This window comes from Hippoglossus hippoglossus, chromosome 2, assembly GCF_009819705.1.
Source record: "Hippoglossus hippoglossus isolate fHipHip1 chromosome 2, fHipHip1.pri, whole genome shotgun sequence".
Classification (NCBI taxonomy): domain Eukaryota; kingdom Metazoa; phylum Chordata; class Actinopteri; order Pleuronectiformes; family Pleuronectidae; genus Hippoglossus; species Hippoglossus hippoglossus.
In genome coordinates, this window is record NC_047152.1 from 4,970,722 (window position 1) to 4,991,801 (window position 21,080).

Genomic DNA, 21,080 nt, shown 5'->3' on the forward strand with positions numbered 1-21,080 from the left:
AGAAGCAGTTCACTTCTAATATCAGATAATGACAAAAAGTGATCTGGTCTGAAGGTCTGGTCATATGCTCAAAGCATCATTCAGAGGCCCCTCATACAGATGTTTCAACTCTGTGCTCCATCTCTCATCAACACCCCCAGTGTGGGAAGTCTCCTTCAGATCAGAGGCTGCTTATACAAAAGATCTCTTCCATGGTGTTCTACTTCCTGCCCGGGTCCAAGCACCAAAGACTATTTCACAACAATTTATTTTTTAATCTTTGCTTTATTCTTTGCTTTTTTGAATTATCTTTCTCGTCAGTTTCTCGTATGAATACAAGTTTCTCTATAAGTATCTCCTGATTGAAATGCTCTTATTCCTCTTTGAAACCGAAAACAAGAAAGTCAGCTCTGTATATCTCAGTGACTGTACAGTCAGTGAATATTATATATATATATATATCGTAATCTGTAAATCAAGAGCACGTCCTATTAGCTCCCTTTAACTGGGCCGGTTAATATCTGTATTATCTCTATTTTTGATTATAAAACATTTGTCCCTGCAGCTATCTGCTCTCATCTTGTTGTGGCTGTGTGCAGTATTGTTTCTAAATCTGCCCCCTGTCCAACCACACCGGCAGAACAATACGGCAGCATCATGTCGCTGACAGACAGACAGAACACACGTGTGTATGTGTGTGTGTGACGGATGATCACTCAGGTAAAAGCCCTCTGTGTCTTTAGTTTGGCTTCCCGACCTCATTGTCTCTGTCATGCGCTCCTTCGCTGCAGTTTGTTTTGGCAGCTCCGGGTGTCTGGTGTGCGGGTGGCACTGGGTCGCAGCAGGATCTGGACCTAGTGGTGCCCCCCCATCCTCAGCCCCGATTCTGCTGACGGGGCCCAACCCACCATGAGATAATGTCATTCCAGAGGGATCGTGGCTAAAGCCCCTCTTTCTGGCTCTCAGGTATATAAAGAGGAGGCGGCCGTGGAGCAGAGGACAACGCACCCTGGGAACACACTTGACTCGTTGCTTTTTCGTCAACATCCTGCTCTCTCTATCTTTCCTCACCTCCCTTCCCTTCACCTGCTGGACCCCGAACTGAGCAAGTACGACAAACCAAGCCGAGTCGAGCCAGATCCAACTGTCTCCTGCAGTCACTATGGATATTGCCATCCAGCACCCCTGGTTCAGACGTGCCCTGGGCTCTATGTACCCTGCCCGACTCTTTGACCAGTTTTTTGGAGAGGGCATGTTTGACTACGACATCTTTCCCTACACCACCTCCACCATCAGCCCCTACTACAGACAGACACTGTTCCGCAACTTTTTGGATTCTTCTACCTCCGGCATGTCTGAGGTAACGACTCTGACTTCATCGAGCTGTATTTAAGTTTGCAGGAGAAGAAGCTCTTCAGTGATGTTTAACAGCAGAGTTCATAATTCAAAGTAGTAGCAACATTAAATGTCTTTATAAAGTTGCACTTAGAGAACGATGCATAGTTTGAGAGATTTTAAGATGGATTTTATCACAAGTATTTTTATTTATGATAGTTGTAAGATTCTTCTATCGGCTGTCCTGACCTTTATGCAGGTAGTACGTTACTTTGTACTTATATTTTGTATTTTTATTCTGTTCGCGTTTGAGTTTAAGCAGAACTTTTACTGAACTTAACACACAAAACTACAAAAACTCATTTTTTTAACGCTTTTTTTGCCTGTCTCTGCTTGTGTGCGTGTGTGTGTCCTTCAGGTGAGGTCTGACAGGGATAAGTTCATGGTCTACCTGGACGTCAAGCACTTCTCTCCCGATGAGCTCAATGTGAAGGTCACTGACGACTACGTGGAGATCCAGGGCAAGCATGGAGAAAGACAGGTAGTGCTACACACTCACCCACACACACACATTGTTGACGTTTATCAGTATTGTAGAAAATTGTCCAATTCGCAATATTGAAGAAAGTGAAAAAATAAAAACCTGCATTCTGCACCAAAAGTAGTTTTTGCATAATCCTGCTAACAATAAAAAAAAGGCCGATGAAACCCTTGTTGAGATATTTCAGCCCTGTGATAGGCTGTCGACCTGACTGGGGTGTGACACGCCTCTCAGCCAATGTCAGCTGGGATTGGCTCTCGCCCTCCCTCCCTCAGAGGGTGTGTCTCACTTAGATTCAGACATAAATATTGTTTTTTCAGCTCTTGTCTGGGGGGGGGCTTTGGTTCTAGCAGAATGGTGGATAATTACATAGGAAAAGAGCCACAGAGGTTAAATGCTTGGGCCCCCTGCTGGTTGGTTGGGGCTGGAGAGGCCTCTTGGATGGGGGGTGGGCGTTCATCTTCTGTTTGTAGTTGCCTGTGGGCACTTGTCAAAGTCCTGAAGGTCGGTGAAATAATGTTTTCCTCACTTCCTTCCACATAAGACAGTTCTTCTAAATACACATCTTACAGTTGGGACTTTTATTTTGAAGTACAACTGTGACATCTATGGCGTTTGAAAGCATCAGCAGTGACTTGGGAGGAACATTTTCTCACTGTGTGCTCCTGGAATAAAACCAGTGTGAAATGAAGGTTATTTATATAAAAGAGTGAAGTGTTCCTTTAAACCTCTGATCCCACCCTGAGTGTGTTAATCCTGCTTTTTTTTTCAGGACGACCACGGTTACATCTCTCGCGAGTTTCACCGCCGCTACCGCCTCCCCTCCAGCGTCGACCAATCGGCGATCTGCTGCTCCCTGACAACTGACGGTCTGCTGACTCTGACTGGGCCAAAGGTCGGCGGGGGGAGTGAATCTGGCCGCAGCGAGCGCAACATCCCCGTCACCCGTGACGAAAAGCCCAACGCTGCTCCATCCTCTTAAGAGGCCCTGTGGTTGACCAGAAGTCGGCAACCTGCGTCTGCTCGCAATTCTTCCTCTCTGTTTCCGAGTCCTCCTCGCTTCACTTTCTCCTCTCTAGATTCTGCTTAGCTCCCTCTTACAGTTTGAGTAGCATTTGAGTTTAACAAACCTCTGCCTGTGAGGGTGGTTCGGTGAGGGGCGGCTGGAGTGTTTCAAGGAGAAGAGTCATCCAAGGGACGAGACGTTCACACGACCTGACGCTTCGTTCTGCTGATTGTTGTTGATTTGTTTCAGAGTGGTGCCTCTGATGGTGCAGAGTTGAGCTTGGAGGTAAATGTCAAACACCTCCGGCCCCCGATTTGCCATCAGTGAAGTCCTCTGAGCCCTGGCTGCTGCCGTTCTTCTTCTTCTCTCGTCTTGAATATGTTCTGGTACTGTAGTCGAAGGCCTTGTTCAGTGGAGACCTGCTCGTTACTGAGAAGTCCATACTAAAGAAACATATAATAAAGCTGTACAATTAACAAAAGGCAACTCCTGTGTGGATTTGAATTCTTGTCCGAAAGCAATCTACAGCATAATAAAGGTACAACAAGTGGAGGGGGTTTTATAAAATCTAACATAAATAATCAAATTGTATTAAGTGATCTCACACTTTCAAATAGACAGTGCTCTGAAAGTATGCAAACATTATCTTTAATAGATCTTGTACAAACATGTATCATCATATTCACAATATGTAACAGTAACAAGAGATAACAGTGAACAAATCTTAAAGCTGAAAAAGTTTAAAGTTTAAGCTTTTAACTTGAACAAAACCAAATTAATCGAAACTATTCTTTGCACATGAAGTGTTAATAACAAACGTGAGAGACTTTCACACAGAACGAGGAGTGAAGAGGCTGAATCCACATCAGAGGCTGTTCTGTTTACATCCCTGACCCTGGAAACACACAAACACCGACTAAGTCAAACTAACTCACCAATAATTTTGAATCAAGTCTCACTTATGTGTGAATTTTTGATTTTAGAACTGAAAGATTGACTTTTACTGGCAGTTGCCCGTCTCGCCTGTAGGAGCACCAGCACAGCACCAAAACACAATGGCTAGATATGGAGGAAAATCCCTGCTGAGCCGGTTAAGACTCACCTTCACAGAAATGAGGCTTTCCCAACTTGTTCAAAGACAGCAGGCCACTGTCTGTCTTCTTCTTACAACTGTTCTCACAATTTAGGTCAAAAACCTACTGTCCTGCAGACTTAAACTTGTATTTGGACACTGATCCCTAAAAAGCCTTTGCAGGAGCAGATGGTTCAACATACGATGTGTGTGTGGTACCTGTTGGAGGGCGTGCAGATCCTCCAGGGTCTGCTGGGCGGCCGCTCTCAGGCTCGGCTTGGCGCTGGACGTGAGGTGGCTGACTCGGGCCTGGAGGTCCGGGTCGAGCAGAGAGGAGCCCAGCAGGAGCAGCGCCTCCTCCTCCAACAACACCGACTGCAGGAGACGCAGAGAGTGGAGACACACCTCCCAGTCTCCATCTGTCCAACAGAGATCACAGGTGTTGTCAATGTCAAATTAAATTGTCTTGTTTTGTCAATAAAAAGCCTGAAAAAACAGAATTGCCGCCCTGTGGTCGTATGCCTCCACCAACCAGTGCTGTTTCAGTCACCAAATATTATTTTATGAGCTCACTGTGACCACTGAGATCCAATCATCTTTGAGATATGATGTTCAAGAGGCCGTAAACTTGATTTCACCTCCCAATTCTAATTAGGTCATCCTTGAGTCCAAGTGACGGTTTGTGCCAGACGTAATGAAAGTCCCTATGAGTGTTCCTGATATATCATGTTCACAAAACCATTAGCTCAAAGTGACATTCCTGATTTAAATAGATCTGTCATATGTATTTTCTCAGACCTGCACAGATCTTTGGACTTTCACATTGTAAAAAAAGGGGCCTCTCCACATGCAGGGTGTCCTTACCGTTCAGCAGGCTCCAGATCAGAGTTATGAGTCTTGGGTTCTCACTGATATACCTCAGCCCGCTCACACTGATACTGACGTTATACAGAGCCATCAGCATCAGCCTGCAGGACACAAGCACAGTCAGTTGAAAACAAAACAAGAGAACAACACTGACACCTGCTGTCCACATCTAGATACTGACCAGACAGACTGAATCGCTAAGTCATTTGAGTTTATGAGAACTAGCTGGTGGTGGATGTGCTTATATATAATGTGATATGTACGTTTCCTTATTCTGGTTCCTATTTTTCGGTGTTTTTGATAAGAACACTGTTGTCACTGCAGCTATGAAGCTTCCATTAAGTCATTCTTTAAACACTCTGGTTATGAAGCGGTCTAATTTTAATATTGCTGCCTCTTTATGACCTAAAACAACAAATGAGACAATCAGGGAGACATTTGGCTTTTTCTATAAACTATTCTCAATGTCTATTCTCAACAATTTACGACGGAAATCCAACGTATAGGCGGAGGGAGAGGACACAGAAGCGGGGGGAAACGAGCCGGGCCAAAGTCTAACCCGTACAGACCAGTGCTCCTGAGCCTGTTCCTCGCCAACTCCAGGTCTCTTACAAACAAGATGAACGAGATCAGAATGAGAATTACGTCTCATTGTGTGACTGTCATCACAGAGACCTGGATGAACAGCCACACTGAAGTAGCCGGCTGTTCTGTTTACAGAGCGGACCGAACGAGGGACTCTGGGAAGAGCAGAGGAGGGAGGGACGTTCCTTTATCCACAATAAGAGGAGGATTTCTTGTACCTCGTTCATTCTGATTAAAAAAATGTTTACGAAGACAAACCTAGAAATTATACGACAGTAACTCCCAGTGGTTTGTGTTTGTATTCTACCACAGCTCCACGTACACTTTGAGTTTGGGGAAGACCCCCGGCTTCATCTGCTCCAGAAGCTTCATCAGAGTGTCCAGGAGGATGTGAACCGAGCTGGACAGGAAGTTCCGCCCACATGGTAATGCTGCTATGTCTGATTGATCGGGAATAAAGACAAGGCAGGTGACGTCTGGCCTGCAGCCACGGGCACATTTTACATTTGTGTGTAATAACAAAAAGGATGCACCCAAAGCAGATGTACTGGCAAAGAATGGTGAGTTTAGTAATTTGATTTAACAACAAGGGACTCACTAGTGATGGTTCCAGCCAGAGCCAACACAAACTGGTGCTCCTGGGAGTTGTGGTCCTCGGTTTTCACCTCCGCGTCCAACGACCCGACGAAGCTCTCCAGAGTCTGAGCAGCTACAGCCAGAAAGGACTGAAGCTTCCCCTGCACACACACACACACACACACACACAACAATACAGCTCCACTAATCAGTTGCCCGATATTAAAATGTGTCCCAGTTAAATGCCGTTTACCGACTTTTACAACTCACGTCAGCCAGCCAGTGTGTGATCGTGTCCTCGGAGGCAGAGCAGCTCCACAGCAGACTGCAGGTGGCGGATCCCAGAGCAGAGCAGAAGTCGGCCTGCTGCTGCAGCTCTGTGCCGCTCTGCCACAGCTGGTCACGCAACAGCAGCTTCTCCTGCAAACACACACGTACAAGTTGTACGTCTCTTTTGTTTTGTTTCGCTGAAACAACCCTTTATAGGTCCAGTGTGTAAGATTCAGGGGAAAGGGATCTATTGGCTACCACAGGCAACGTGCAACTTCACCACTAGATGCCACTAAATTCTACACACTGATCTTTTAAGGTGTGATCACTGTATAAAGGAATATTCACACAGTTATTACACTGCCTGCCCTCTCTCACCTCTCTCTCTTTCTGACACTCAGTCTGCGCTGCGTCCAGTCGCGACTGAAGGTGCAGAAGCTCCTGTCGCAACTGCTCTTGTTCCTTCACAAGCTGCTCCTTCACTGCATGCACACGCACACACATGCACACACATGTTACACGCTGTCTATGCACATGCAATACACTCAAGAAAATGTTTAACCGAAGGTGTAGATTCGGTTAGTTTGGCGGTTAAAGGTGGTTCAACTACACCACCTGCATTTCTACAAATATAACAACATACATAAATAAAATTGCCATAACCGGGTGAAATATTTAGAAATACCACGTTAATTTGTTGATTATTGATGATGTAAACTTATGGGACTTCATTGATTAAATTATTGTTGAACAAAATGCAGCACATCTTGATTTCATGCTGCCAATGTAAAATGAGCGGGTCACATGAGTCAGATGAGGAGTGAAGGGATCACAAAATCCTATATACTGTAAATAAAGCTTGTAAATAAAAACAATAAAAATCCACTTCTATGACATAAATTAACTAAGTGGTGAGCCGCATCGATCAAAGCTGATAGGCCAAGTGTCTTCAGCTGTCATCACTTCCTGTCTTAGTTATAACTATAGTTATTATTGACACACGTAAGCTGACGCTGTGACAGGTGATGTTTAACTAGAAGCGTACTCGTCTGGGCTGTTCGAGCTTTGTGCAGCTTCTCTACCAGGCCCCGGTTCAGGACCCGGGGCAGGAACTCTCTCAGCTGCATGACCTCGGTGGTCAACTTGTCCAAGTCCCGTTTCCTCACTCTGACAAAGTCGTCCTGGGAGAAATCAAGAGAACGTATAAGGCAAACATGAATCTTGTGCTTTTTCAAGTTTTCACTAATGAAGACGGAGGCATGGAAGTAATTCAGTTGCAAATATCTGCAATGGGAGGAATGCTAATCTGCGACTGAATGAAAGACCCCGTATGCATGAACGACAAAAGTCCTTTGAATCATATCAGACAAAAGCTAATAAAAGAAATCTTCATCTTTGATTCTGCCTCGTCAAAAATACAATTATCTTGAATTAGTGATCTGACCCAAACAGCTAGCCATAGCAGAAACACCTGTTATCTACCTTGACAGCAGTGTGGTGGGGGGGGAGGAATTTAAATGGCTCAACCACACATGTTATGGTTTTTTGCTTGACTCATCATCATCGACATGATCAATAATCGACATTTACCTTTGCTCCATAACTCCGAGCCACAGGTTTCCCGCCTGACATCTTCCTCTGGTCGCGGTGCTGGTTCCTCCTCCTCTTCCTCCTCTTCCTCCGCCTCCTCCTACTGTCTCCCTGCGCCTGTTAGCATCGATGCTACATGCCACAGCTAACCTAGCTACAAATGTGTCAGTGTTTACTTGTTCGACTCGTGACAACAAAGCACATTTTAAGATGATGTATTATTGATTCCTCTTAGTTGTAGAACCAGAGCATCCCTCCGACCTCCAGAGGGGGCACGACGGGGGATGTAGTTCCCGACCGGCTCCAGGCGCCGCGGTGAGCTCCACTCCAGTCCGGGTTTTGTGCTCCCCCCGGCGGCCGCAGCAGCTTATCTCCGCTCCCTTTGTGTTTGAACCCTTTTCACTGTGGTTCACGTTTATATGGAGCCGGGAAACCTGCAGGGAAACGTCTCCGTCCGCCTCCTCCGCAGCTCCCTCATGTCCGCGGGACAGGAACCAGACTTCCCCGGCGATGAGGTGTTCATGGGCCGGTTCCCCGTCCACCGCGCCTGCCGGGATGGAGATGTCGGGGCTCTGGTGTCCCTGTCCGAGCAGCACCGGGCTCACCTCACCGCTGAGGACCCCTGTTACGGGTGGACCCCCGTGCACTGGGCGGCTCACTACGGACAGGTACGGATTAAGTTCCGAGAGATGTACCGATCGCCTCCATTTTGGCTCAAACTGTCCGTGATGTTCTCTGATTTATTGAGACATTCGCTCCTCACAACTTAAACACAGTTAGTTTCACACGCAGCACGTATAGCAGCTGTAATAATGGCTTTGTTTGATTCTCGTGTTTAGTGACTGAAGTTAATATTTAATGGAAATAACGCGCAGTTCGTTCATTCTGTCGCATCAGACACGCGGGGTTTTCCTGTCTGATCGGCTACTGTTATGTCTAATTATCACTGTGCAATAAAGTTTTACTGTACGATAAAAAAATATAAAAAAATTAAATAAGTGGATTGCAGAATTTTCATTGGTTCCGGTGTAGCCAATGGCCGTTCAGGCGCCAAATCACCTGAAGGTAAACAGGAAATGTAGAAATATACACAAATATATATATAAACACTTAAAAACTACAGGTGCCATGATCCAAGCTTTAAAAATGATGTATCATTAGTAATAATAACAACTTTATATATATATATATAGTACATTTCTGCACAAAGTACTACAAATTTGTAAAGAAAGTACAGAAGGAAGTACATAAGTATTAATGGCAATAATAAGTATACAGATAAAAGAACAATGATAAACTGACCCCCCAAGTAAATTCAGGAATTTTCCTCCTGAAAAAAAGTCTCTATAAAAATCTATATAATCTATATTTGTGTACTAACCACACATTTCTTGTAAAAACACACTATTCTTCAACAAAACAACAAAATCTTCTTTTTTCTACATTTAGACCTCTATCCTTCAGCTCTGCGTGGACTCGAGCCTCCTGGTTGTTTGACGACTCTTTGGTTTTTCAGTATTTTACTTGCCACTCCTCACACTATTGCCTCGCCCTCTGTGTTGCAGCTGGAGTGCGTGGTGCGCCTGGTGCAGATGGGCTGTGGCGTGAATGTGGGGACCAGCCGCTTCAACCAGACACCGACGCACACCGCGGCGTTCGGAGGGCACCCCCACTGTGTGGTGTGGCTGACCCAGGCCGGAGCTGATGTCAACAGGCAGGTCAGTGGTGGATGTGACAGATAACCTGTGATTCACATAAAAGTTTGTTTCTTTGGGCTTTTTGCATCATCGTGTAGGATTATGCTGTAGCTGTGATGTAATTTGACACTAAATCAATTCTGGAAACAAGATCAACATCAAACTTCACTCCAGTGGTGGAGAGCCACACTGATAATAATCATGCAACCATCCCCACCACCCGTTCCCTGCATGTTCAATGTTCAGCACCAGAGGAACCTTTTAAGGTGGATTGAATGGACTTGTTAGTACAGTCCAAGGCGACACCACTCACAGTTTTCATCTCATTTCATCCCTCAGAGTGTGTCTCTTGAGATTTGTTTAAAAATAGTCACATTCCTTTTGTCCCTTATCCAAACCGCCCTCGCTTCGTTCCAACCTGACAGCAGTGATCTGAGGAACCTCATCAAAGCTGCAGCGACTGAATGTCTGACAGCGACACTTTCTGCAGGTGTTTTGCGTCCACATGACATTTTGGCTAATCTCTATTAAAGCTATCTGAATATGAGAGCAGATAAATTACAAGGCCATCATTGCATTTTAATGTGTTCCTCCTGTTTGGCTTTCCACATGAACTGTTTACCTGCGGGCATCCAACGCCTGCTCAAATGGGATTGGTCCGACTAGAAATGGATATCACAAGGCTTCCATACCCAAAACCCTTGTCCCCCCCCCGCCTTCTTGTTTGTAATAGCCTTGAATAAAGCCTTCTCCACATTGTGTTCTCAGGACTTTGTAGGTGAGGCCCCCATCCACAAGGCGGCCCGGTCAGGTAGCTTGGAGTGTATCCAGGTCCTGCTGATAGCAGGTGCTAAACCGCAGTAAGTATCCCGCAGTCTGAGCCGTGTGTGCAGCAACACAGCAGTTCTGTCACGCTGAGTGTGAACCACAGCAGCAGGTACACTTCTCTTCTCACGGGGGTTTGTTAACGAAAAAAAAATCAAAGCTCCCGTCCTATTATAACTGTTTGAAGACACTGTGGGGTTTTGCACTGCTGCTGGTGTCAGATGTCAGTTTAGCTATAAACTAACAACAGTGATGGTAAATACATAAAATATACACACTAATTTGCATTTTTCATATATACTGAACTCTAACATCAACTAATTCAATGTGACATAGATAAAGATAATCCTGAATATGCAACATAGCTTTTACATCTGTGCATTTACACTGTGTTTCCTAACATGATAGAAACGCTGCTGCTGTGGTGTTGATATATATTGCTCATGTAACATCAGCTGTTTTGGAGGAAACTGGCCGCACTGGTTTACTTTCCCTTATCGTCGTCTACTTCTTAGTAAGAATTCCTTATAATAGGAATATTGGACTTTGTACCAATAAACCAATAATACTAATAAACGAAAAATTTGGAAATATCGCGAATGTTTTGAAACCTGCACCAACCTAAGTGTGATAATACATTGTATTATCTGCAAAAAATTACAATCACGTTATTACACCAGCTTTAAATCCCCAAGCTGAACAAGTTTACTGTACCATATACCATTCGGGGTGTTTTATTTCTAATTTAAAAAAAAGCTACTACTCCTTTTTTATTTTTCCACCTTGTTCACACCCAGAGCAAGTAGTTGGTAACTCTGCAAAATGTCCATACATGTCTACATAATGCAGTAAAGGTCAGAATACTCCACATGTCTTAATTAGCCTATTGATTAGTCTGAGTATGACCTTATTCCGGTTGTGCTGTTGTGACCCACATCTACAACCCAACCAGTCAGAATACACTGCTTGCATATAGATATCAGCACTGGTGTGATGCTCAGCGCACAATGTGACATGGAGTGTCAATGTCCCTTGAGAGACTGACTCATTTCTAGAAAGTTTGTGAGGAACAGAAAGCTGCAGGGACCACGGGGCTTTATCTCACTTCAAAACAGAGGTGTTGGGTTCAACACTGCCTCACATGATCGGCTCCCACACACCAGGGGTCGGGGGTGTATTCCAGATTTCTACTGGCAGCTCTCCTCCAAACCAGCTGATTTGAAAGTCGTATTTAATACAGTTGTGTAGTTCACAATGAGAGTAATGTTATTTGTGTGTGTTGTTTTTTTTCCTTCAGGTAGAAATGTTCTAATAGTCAAATGTTAGTTTATTCTTGAGAATGTTGACATGATGCAAAGGCTGAGAAGCTCACGTGTTTCCATGTGGCACACTGACAAAAAGGCGTTGTACTGCATTTATATACATTCAAATATAATCATATAACTAAAATATTTCAATTGTTCTCCTCAACATACATTATATCATAACATCTGGGGAGGGGAGAGAGTGAGATCAATTGTTTCTGATGAATTTGTTTTAGAAAATGAAATTTGAAATCAGAAGACAAGAACACTATGACTGAAGCGAACAAGCTAAATGTTTTAATTTGGAGTTACTTTATCCTTAATGTTGAGCACACATAAGAATAAAGTTAGTCCACAGACAGACAGACGGATCAGGCTGCTGCTGATGATGCTAAGAGTAAAAGTGAAAACTTCAAATAGCTGCCACCAAGCCTCTGTCCTTACATTTTAACTTTAATGTGGACAGGCTTTGGATTTCTCTCTTATTTCTCTTGAACCCTCGTACTTTGGCATATTTGGTAAATGCTTACTTTTCTTCAGTACAGCTGGTAGAGGATCGAACTTAGAACGATATCAAGTGGTTCCTGGTTGATTTGAACTTGGAATCCGTGTCAGTAAACACACATCGTGAGCTTTTCAGCCTCAGGGGCTTTCACAATCAGCCCCAGTGAATAGGTTGTGTAGAAACTTGTGCTACATGTGACTTTTAACCTGACACTGTATGTTACATTTTGTTGCTTTTGCATCATGTTCTCTATTGTGTAAAGAAAGGATCGACTGTGCTGGCCGAGACAAACACCCCTGCACGTTCTGATGTTTTGCAGCTATTGAATTTGAACATGATTTTCTCAAGTAATCCCAGAAAGAGGGAGCAATCCATATAGGCACTGCAGAATCTGGCACACGTGCATCAGCGAGCATCTTTACAGTTGTGGCAATGAGTGTTCACTATCGCTTCCCACAGTTTCTGCAGCTGGCAAACTGGCGAGGTATTTCCTGCAGTGATTGGTTTCAATGCTAAGACAGCCCTGATGATGATAGCCATGTCAAGACATGCATGCCATAGCTTACCACTAACTGTTTTCAGACACTGTGCTAACAAACTGTACTGGACGTGTCTCAGGAGTCAGCGTAGGAGTCTCAGATGGAGGATTATTGGGCTCTGTGAAGAATCGCAGCATGTCAGGAGATCACACATGAAATGAAATGCCTCCTTGAACTGTTTATTGAATCAAGATTATGATTAATTATAATTATTTAACTGATGGATGTTATTAATACAGGGTTTCTACACAGTCTGGAAAGTGTTGTACGAGACCGTTCATTAAAATATTCAGTCATATTATATGTGACAAAATAATCCCACCTCAAAGGTCAACTTGTCTTGACTAATAACTGGATATAAAGGTGGATGATGGCTCTTAAAGTCAAAACATCAAGATCACCCCCTGGTGGCTGGCTAGAGTAAGTCATAAACCCCGCCACCTCCATGTTAGCCAAAAAAAGAAATTAAAGTCCTCACCAATTGTCATTTTAGGTAGTTCTTATCACACTGATGCATGTTCATGTTTGGTTTTAATTAGTGATATGATGCTGTAAAGATGGGGTGAAACGTGATGATTGACAGTTAAACTTGAACACGAATGGTCGAGCGTCTGCATCGGGGGGGGACCTCACTAAAAGCCTCCATGCTCAAAAACCTGACGGACACTGAAACTGTGTAGGAACTCTGAAGCTTCTCTCAACACCAGACAAGACACATTTTTATATAACACGAAGAAGAGGATCAAATAATAACTAATTCGTAATGAGTTAGTTTTTTATCTATTGTCTGACAGTAGAACAAATGTGTGAGTAACAAGCCTTCATCCTGTAGCTATGCTGCTTTTGCTTTAGAGGATGTAAAGGTTGCCAGTCAAGTTCTAATTGTGCTGATAAAATAGACGAGCACTAATAACAAAGCTAAATAAAGAAGTACTTGACCAATCTGGAACTTAATGAAGAACCTGGTCCCTGCAAAGATTCCTAGTTAATGGAGGAAGTTCCTGAGGTGGAAACACAGCTAAATATTCTCATTTACTCTTAATACTTAAGAGAATTGACAGTTTCCAGTTTAACTAAACTGTGTTTTCGTTCTGTCTCTGCGCAGAAAAACTCCAGCTGGAGACAGTCAACAAACTCTAGCCTGGCCGTGAGGTGTGGCGAAATGAACTTTAAATGATTAACTACATTAACTTTGAACCACACCCATTCATAAATCATCCTAGGTTCCGCCCAGTTTCAGTGTATTTCTTTCAAAATAGAGCCTGATCTATAAACCCATATATATTTGTCAACATCCCTCTGTGGTCAAATAACCTCTCACAGTTCGAGTTGTGTAGGACAGAAACTGAAAACAGGGCTTTTCACTTCCAGCTCCATTTGCCCTCAGCTAATAACCTTATTACAAATACTAAACTTTACCACATTAGACAAACTTTATGTTATCCCTTTGCTAATGTTAGCGTAAAAAAGGCAAATAGAAATATATAAGTATTGGCCCTCATTTTAATTTTGTCTGGTTTTGAGGAAGATTAATTAATAACTGAATTTGATTATCCCAGATCCCAGTTAGGAGACATTTCATTTGATGTAAATGACCTAGAGTGAGGATGTTTCATTTACCAGGACAGTGTTATTTAAAACTGAAATGTACTTGATTGTCTTAAGCTTTTTTTTTTGTCATAAACCCTGAGATAGCGTTGATGTTAGAATTTATTGATTTAGCGTTGCGGAGGGAGATCGTCCCGACCGGAACACGTAGAGGAGACGCTGTGTTTCCTCTCAGCTGTCTCTCGTGACCACAGCTCTGTTTGCTGAGCACAGGGTCCTGACAACCTCTCTCTGCAACACGTAGGCCCTGTTATATGCGATGAGAGCCGGTCAGTGATGAGTGCAGGAGGCAGTCAGACAGTTTGAGATGAGCTGCTGTGACATCTCGACAGGAAGTGGTTTGTTTGACTCGCCCCTCTTCTCGTTTAGTGTAAGAAATGCCAGTGGGCAGACGGCAGCGGACCTGGCCCACGCCCACGGCTTCGCCGACTGCTTCCGCTTCATCTCCAACGCCCAGAAACACCTGCTGCAGCTCGGCGGCCTCCACGTGAACGGCGTGCAGAACGGGAGCGTCCCCTGTGGTCTCGGCCGGCTCAACAGAAAGAGGCTGCCGACCACCGTGGAGCCCGGACACCTGAAGAAAGCCAGGAGAGCAGAGGGTAAGAAATGGGCTGGTTTCCTGTAGGTCTTGTTATTACACTACAGTTATTTTCATTTCTGGTTCATTCACTTTAATGAATCGTTGCATCAAATGCAAAATACTGAAAACCACGTCACCTATTATATCTCTTCTCAACCATTAAAGCACACACATCACTAGTATTTATTTGTAAATAGCCCTAACCACATAAATCCCCTGATTCCAGACCGTAGACTGTTTTTAAAGACAAATGAATAAAATGTGCATTTTGATCCCTGTCCCATCCACTAACATGTCCCTGTGTCTGTCCCTTGCAGATGTATTGGTGCAGATGCACAGCAGTGGAGGTGAGGCGGTGGAGAGCATGAACATGGAGTCTGCACAGGGCCTCAGCTCAGGTGGGACTGGAGCTTCTGTGGCTTTATAACATCTTTATTAGATTTTTGCTGATTGAGCTTAACTTTATTATGTGGAGATCACAAATAGAAAAGTAGAGTGTTGCCGCTTGTGAAGAGATTTACTGTGAGATTTCTTTTTAAAAGCAGATGACACCAAAGGCGTCGCCAACGGCCATCACCATGCGCTGCCTCGTGCTGCCCAGGATGAGCCTGAGCCCCCCAAAACCACCCCCCCTCCTCAGCGCTCGTCGGCCGACATGTGCGGCTCCCTGCATCTGACCGGCAGCCCCAGCAGCTGCGTGTCCCAGCGGCCGGCCTGGTGGGGGCTGACGGGAGCCGAGCGCGGGGACTTTCAGCATTACGGACACTACCACGGCTTCGGAGACACCGCGGAGGAGCTGAACGACAGCATCCAGGCTGAGCTCAGATACAAGCAGGCCGTGGCCAGCACCGTCCACCTCTACCACGGATCCTAAACAGAGAGTCAGCGTCCCGAGCCCGGCCCCCTGGAGACACCCTCTCTGACACGCTGTCCCGTAACTTTAAAGGATCACTTATATTTTGGGAAAGATCCTTTAGCCGCTAAATCTAGGGTCACTACTACAGATAAGTAGGTCATTTTGGATAATCTTTAAACAAAGACCCCAGTTCAGACCTGGTGTAAACGTCCGTCCTGAGGGATCTGATCATGGGGGGTCACAGGAGGCATTTGAATCCCAGATGCGAACACACGCACTTCACGCTGACCACTTAGGATCAGATCTCTCATGACGGACGTTAATACCTGGTCTGAACAGGGCCGGTGGGGGGGGGGGGGGGTACCATACTTACTGTACCTGTTTTGAGACAACTTCGATGTTTTGTATGTTCCTTTAGTGACCACACATTGCACAATATACCCTACTATGTTTTATAGCCTTTACTGCTTTCCAGGATTTTTGTAAGAGTTGACCTGGGACTCAGTATCTAAAGTCCTGCCCTCGTCGTGGGGTTGCCAGGTCTGTGAAACAAACAACAAATCAGACAAGCTTTGATTTGGAAGGTTTCACAAACACACGATTTCCTATTTTATTCCACATTTACGACATTGATTTTAATTTGTTAGTGTACTGCTACCACTGGCTGGTTTTCACTATTAAGAGCTAATTAGTTGGATTGTATGCCGTTTTGTGTGTGTGTGTGTGTGTGTGTGTGTGTGTGTGTGTACAGTGGTCGAGGTGTGTGTGTATGTTGAGGCTGTCCTCTCTGAATCTGCCGTCCTTAAGCCAGGAGGAGCAACCGCACGGAAAACTGAAAACCTCCCCAGCTCGCCTTGATCTACCAAAGGGAATGTGTTTTGCAGCTTTTAATTTGAAAATCATTTGTTTGTTGTATTTATACTTTAGAGCAGGTGAATGTACTGTCATGTTTTTATAAAGGATACTGTTTGTTGGGACATGTTGGGAAACTGCACTAAGTGCCAAAGGCTGTTTTATACTCGTTCTGGTTTAGCCTCTTTTCCTATTAAAACTTTTTTGCAGTTTGATAAAAAAATATTGAAGTGAGTGAGTTTTTGTTCTTTTACAAATGTGTCCAAGAAAAATACTTTCAAAAAAATGCTTTATTTCTAATCTTAAATATCACTTCAAATTATAAATTATTAAAAAGGAGCAAAGTGCAGGTTACAACAGCAGCTCGAGCAGATCTTGATGAAAACACAATGTGGAGAGCAGCTCATGTAACAGCTCGTCACCTCCTCAGATCCAGCTGCATCGTCTTCTGCAGACTGGCTATGCTGGCGTCCAGAGCCACGAGGCCGTCCCTGAACGCCGCCTCGTCTCTGGTGTCGAAGGTCGACCCGGATCTCATGCTGCAGTCGGACCACAGAGACTCCACGTCGCAGTGGGACAGCGTGGCGTCCAGCCGCCGCCCGCACGGCTGCACTTCACTCAGACGCTGGGACTGGTCAGTTTGAGTGTTTGCAGGTTTGTCTGAGGTGCTTCTCTCCCTCTCTGCGACCATGTGCTCGGCGGGCGCGGGATCAAACCGGCCGAGAGACATCAGGTACTGGGTGACGCGCTCGTTGAGGGGCTGGTGTGGCGTCGTCGGCAGAGACTCGACAACTGTAGAACAAACTGATGACTCCTGACTCTGAAGCATCCTGAAACAGACGGGGCGCAGAGAAGAGAGATCTCCCAGTTATAGAATCCATTGCCCATTACTCTCAGCACTGATATCACACATCAAACACGCACCTCTTCAAGTTCTCTATCTCCTCCAGTCTTTGTTGAGCAAGTGAGGCCCACTCGCTCTTCTGTCGCTCCGCGTCCACCAGCCGGCTTCGAGTTGCTTCCAGGTCTGCACACAAACACATCAGCACAATAAAAACACACGTATACGGCATCTCCACCGCGTCAGCCATCTTTCAGTTGAATCTATTTCGTCTGATATATCTAAACGTTGCTGGTAAGACGGACACAGAGGAGATCACAGAACCTGTCCTGACGGCTGCGTTCTCTGCCTCTCGCCCTCTCAGCTGGCTCTGCGTGTCCTGAAGATCCTTCCGGAGCTCCGCGAGGTCATGCTGCAGTTCTCGCAGCCGGCACTGAGCTGTGGTAACCTCCTCCTGCAGAATCGTCACTGTGGAGACACACGGGTCAAATTATTCACATTCCCCTTTTAGTCCCCATCTGTGATCGTGACAGAGTGCACACACACTCACACACAGATTACCTTCCGAGTTACTCTCCGTGTCCCTCTCTGCTTTCTCTTTCTCCTTCAGCTGCTGGTTCAGGATCCTCACGCGCCTGACACACAGAGACACACAGAGACACACCGTTTAATGTAGCCTACTTATGTGGGGAAACACACACAAACACACAGAGTCGGTGAGGGTCCACGTGCTGCAGTACCTGCGGAGCTGAAGGTTGTGGTCGTGCAGCGACGACAGGTCTGGAGCGCTCTCAGTGTGGATGTTTAAACCACCGTCATTCAGCAGTGGTGAGGACACAGCCTGCTCCAGGTGATGGAGCAGCCTCTCTGCTACACTGCCTGCACGCACACACACACACACACAGTGGATAAGCTGTCAGCTGTAACATCTCTCTCTATGGGTTAGAGTCGAATCACCACTGGACAGACAGGCTGAGTCTAAATGTGTGGATTTCAGGATGTGTACTGCAGGTTACCTTGTCCAGTGATCAGAGCCTTGAGTTCTCCCAGCAAATACTGAACCGTCTTCTCCTTCACCTCTTCTCCTGCGCTGCACATTTCCCTGCTGTGAGCGTCCTGAGGAACTTCCTGAACCAGACCAGGTTCCAGATGCATGTCCGACACCTTCGTGGTACAACTGTGTGGATATGAGGGTGTGTGTCCGGCGGCTGCATCTGTGGCAGCGCGTTGGGTGTCGGTGTCTCTCACGGGGACAAACTCCTGCTCGTCACTAGACAGGCACTCTGTCTGACCAGGAGGTGGCTGAGAGGATGACTGGTGCACAGACAGGAGGACGGAGGTGTGGGGTGGAGGGGTGGAGGCCTGGGGCTGGGGTGGAGGGGTGGAGGTCTGGGGCTGCGGTGGAGGGGCATAGGGGGAGTGGTGAGCTTTGGTGTGAACTCGCCTCAGAGTTGGATGCAGCTTCACCCCTGAGTGTGCAGCCGGAGTGGGGGACTGGGGTGTTGGAGCGGTGCTGCCTGCTCCTCGCTGGCCTGACGGAGGATTCTTGTGCACTGGAGCTGGAGAGAAGAGAAATGAGTCAAATTTATGAGATGACTGTGAAACCACTGGTTTCTAAAGCATCACCACTCACATTTCTGCTACTATTCCTGTCTGCTCCCACAACCAATGTATCAAAGTAAAACTGTCAAAAAACACACACACACACACACACCTACCTGTCTTTTTAGGTACTTTCTTAATGGACTTCTTCCCCAGTGAGGTGGGAGGTCTTGATTTGGCTGCTCCACACGTCCCTGCTCTATGAAGTCTTGGCGAGGCTTCTACAAACTCTCACACACACACACACACACACACACACACACACACACACACACACACACACACACACACACACACACACACAGTGTCATTATGACAGAATAGGATTTGTATACTTGACTAACTACTAACGGCCATCAGATTAATGAAACTCATCCGACCTGTGGTGTCAGCCTGGAGGATGCCGCTGAGCAAGGCAGCACAGCGGTCCAGACCCTGGTGGAGAGTGGTGACCTGAGAGCACAGGACACAGCTGTGAGCATCACATCTGTACCGACTCCACTTTGTAACATTGTTCAGGAAAGTGCTTTTCATTATTCATTCTCTCTTATGTCTCCATTCACCTGCTCCTCTGGGTCTGTGGAGTACAGGGAGTAGGCCGGCTCGGGGGGGCGGGCGGGCGGCCCCGGATTCACTCTGAAAACACAAGTTAGACACCATGTACTGTCAGTACACTGAGGATGAAGAGTAAAACGTTAAAAGAAATTCAAAGAAAGGGCCGACGTGCTCACTGTCGTCTGGGCGGCTGCACCTTGGCTCCTCCCGTCAGCCTCCCTGATGTCACCGCCTGCCAATCACAAGCCACACGCCACACATTTCAAACTGACTCTTACTGTTTAGTTTAGTGTACGTGAGACACTGTGGAATTTAGAAACACAGTAGACACCACCCTCCAGCTTACGAGTGGTTGAACTAGATATATGATTTATTGATTTTGAATGTGTCATGCACAAGGTGTGCCCCGCCTAGGGCAAGACACCACTGTTTCAAAAAAGAGAAAGTATATAAAACAGAGAAAGCAGAGTAGCAGCATCAACACTAAACAGGTTTTTTGATAAGAAAACATTCAAATTAAACATCCATTACATTCTGTTATCATCAGTGCACCAGGACGTCCCTGTCGTCGTCAGGAAGGTTATTAAATCGACCAGTTTTCAGTGCCAGAGGAAGGATTCCTGTTTTTAGCATCGACCCCTTGATAAGTTTGCTTCAACACAATATTCTGTGTCATAAGTAAGCTTGATTTGAATATATGTTTGTAATCTCGGTTTCTTCAAATTCAGCAAATAACTTCCATCTAGTTGTGTTCAAGCTGCATGATAAATTATAGCTATGCATATATTGTGATTCAGCTCTGTAGCCCATGGAGAATCTTGTGATTGACTCTTATTGATCCAGGAATCCATTTGCAATAGAATATAGTTTTTGCACAGTTCAATGATCATCACTGTTAATGCAGACAGTGTTTATTGTTTTTAACCCCAGGTGGTTCATGAAGTGTCCCTTCACCCAGCCCTACATCCCATAATGTGAGTTAACAACCAGCAAATTCACTATATTATTGAAAGTGCACGGTTTTAAACAAGCATGCAAGTCCCGGTCATGGGATCTTTGTATGTTCATGATCTTAACTGTCAGGAACAGTATAAAAAGGACCTGTTTCCAGTTATAGATACGTTTGGCCTTCATCATTTTACTTATAAGTAGAACGTAAACACACCGACTCAATCCTCGTCAGTAGTGTTGACAGCAGTCTGTTGTCACTACTGACACACGAGCAGCACGTGTCAAACATCCAGAGGCACTGACAGTTAGCTCTCCTAGCTTACCTTGTGTTTAGCTGTAGCTTTCATGGTGAACGACGCTTCCTGTTCTCCACCAGCTGCTGTTCTTCTTCTCCCCCTCCGGAGTGCTCCCTTCATCCACGGCTCTGCTCCGTGCCCACAGCTTCCGGTTTGTTTGAAAAATTGGAAACATGCGGTCAGCCAATCACAGGGGAGCAAGGCGTGGGCGGAGTTACAAAGGCAGGAAGCGTTAGTTCCGTTGGTTG

At 45.5% G+C, this 21,080-nt stretch overlaps 4 protein-coding genes across 5 annotated transcripts; 2 read left to right on the forward strand and 2 right to left on the reverse strand.

Annotated features, from left to right (window-relative positions):
• The first annotated feature begins 751 nt into the window (after positions 1-751).
• cryaa (crystallin, alpha A) lies at positions 752-3,169 on the forward strand. The gene is made up of 3 exons (XM_034603378.1): positions 752-1,339; positions 1,733-1,855; positions 2,628-3,169. Exons 1-3 carry the CDS (start codon positions 1,142-1,144, stop codon positions 2,835-2,837), a joined length of 531 nt encoding a protein of 176 aa, XP_034459269.1. The 5' UTR covers positions 752-1,141; the 3' UTR covers positions 2,838-3,169.
• A 323-nt stretch (positions 3,170-3,492) lies between these two features.
• hsf2bp (heat shock transcription factor 2 binding protein) lies at positions 3,493-8,008 on the reverse strand. 2 transcript variants are annotated; one of them, XM_034603605.1, is made up of 10 exons: positions 7,939-8,008; positions 7,822-7,905; positions 7,277-7,412; positions 6,610-6,713; positions 6,232-6,381; positions 5,984-6,122; positions 5,708-5,825; positions 4,798-4,901; positions 4,153-4,352; positions 3,493-3,756 (listed from the first exon to the last, which is right to left on the reverse strand). In XM_034603605.1, the coding sequence occupies exons 2-10, from the start codon at positions 7,861-7,863 to the stop codon at positions 3,727-3,729; spliced, it is 1,023 nt and encodes a 340-aa protein (XP_034459496.1). In that variant the 5' UTR covers positions 7,864-7,905; positions 7,939-8,008; the 3' UTR covers positions 3,493-3,726. The 2 variants fall into 2 exon arrangements, with proteins under 2 accessions (XP_034459496.1, XP_034459504.1); XM_034603613.1 differs by lacking the exons at positions 3,493-3,756; positions 4,153-4,352 and adding an exon at positions 4,509-4,631 and having other exon boundaries at positions 4,768-4,901.
• Positions 8,009-8,041: 33 nt separating this feature from the next.
• On the forward strand, positions 8,042-16,810 carry ankrd10a (ankyrin repeat domain 10a). The gene is made up of 6 exons (XM_034603591.1): positions 8,042-8,489; positions 9,387-9,539; positions 10,287-10,378; positions 14,669-14,898; positions 15,197-15,277; positions 15,422-16,810. Exons 1-6 carry the CDS (start codon positions 8,241-8,243, stop codon positions 15,751-15,753), a joined length of 1,137 nt encoding a protein of 378 aa, XP_034459482.1. The 5' UTR covers positions 8,042-8,240; the 3' UTR covers positions 15,754-16,810.
• Positions 16,811-16,859: 49 nt separating this feature from the next.
• ccdc14 (coiled-coil domain containing 14) lies at positions 16,860-20,978 on the reverse strand. Its single transcript, XM_034614266.1, has 11 exons — positions 20,860-20,978; positions 19,762-19,817; positions 19,594-19,666; positions 19,411-19,483; positions 19,147-19,251; positions 18,445-18,981; positions 18,169-18,307; positions 17,990-18,063; positions 17,753-17,896; positions 17,512-17,614; positions 16,860-17,417 (listed from the first exon to the last, which is right to left on the reverse strand). Exons 1-11 carry the CDS (start codon positions 20,950-20,952, stop codon positions 17,006-17,008), a joined length of 1,809 nt encoding a protein of 602 aa, XP_034470157.1. The 5' UTR covers positions 20,953-20,978; the 3' UTR covers positions 16,860-17,005.
• Positions 20,979-21,080: the final 102 nt, after the last annotated feature.

Bases quoted from the DNA above. Each gene is read 5' to 3' on its own strand.
- ankrd10a (XM_034603591.1), top strand. From the start codon at position 8,241: ATGGAGCCGGGAAACCTGCAGGGAAACGTCTCCGTCCGCCTCCTCCGC. The intron at 8,490-9,386 runs GTACGGATTAAG...TCTGTGTTGCAG, and splicing joins GGGCGGCTCACTACGGACAG to CTGGAGTGCGTGGTGCGCCT. The intron at 14,899-15,196 runs GTAAGAAATGGG...TGTCCCTTGCAG, and splicing joins GAAAGCCAGGAGAGCAGAGG to ATGTATTGGTGCAGATGCAC.
- hsf2bp (XM_034603605.1), bottom strand. From the start codon at position 7,863: ATGTCAGGCGGGAAACCTGTGGCTCGGAGTTATGGAGCAAAG. The intron at 6,123-6,231 runs GTGAGTTGTAAA...GTGTGTGTGCAG, and splicing joins TCACACACTGGCTGGCTGAC to GGGAAGCTTCAGTCCTTTCT. The intron at 3,757-4,152 runs GTACCACACACA...GTGTGTTTCCAG, and splicing joins ATCTGCACGCCCTCCAACAG to GGTCAGGGATGTAAACAGAA.
- ccdc14 (XM_034614266.1), bottom strand. From the start codon at position 20,952: ATGAAGGGAGCACTCCGGAGGGGGAGAAGAAGAACAGCAGCTGGTGGA. The intron at 19,484-19,593 runs GTGAATGGAGAC...CTGTGCTCTCAG, and splicing joins CCACAGACCCAGAGGAGCAG to GTCACCACTCTCCACCAGGG. The intron at 19,252-19,410 runs GTCGGATGAGTT...GAGAGTTTGTAG, and splicing joins CCTCCAGGCTGACACCACAG to AAGCCTCGCCAAGACTTCAT.
- cryaa (XM_034603378.1), top strand. From the start codon at position 1,142: ATGGATATTGCCATCCAGCACCCCTGGTTCAGACGTGCCCTGGGCTCT. The intron at 1,340-1,732 runs GTAACGACTCTG...TGTGTCCTTCAG, and splicing joins CTACCTCCGGCATGTCTGAG to GTGAGGTCTGACAGGGATAA. The intron at 1,856-2,627 runs GTAGTGCTACAC...TTTTTTTTTCAG, and splicing joins GCAAGCATGGAGAAAGACAG to GACGACCACGGTTACATCTC.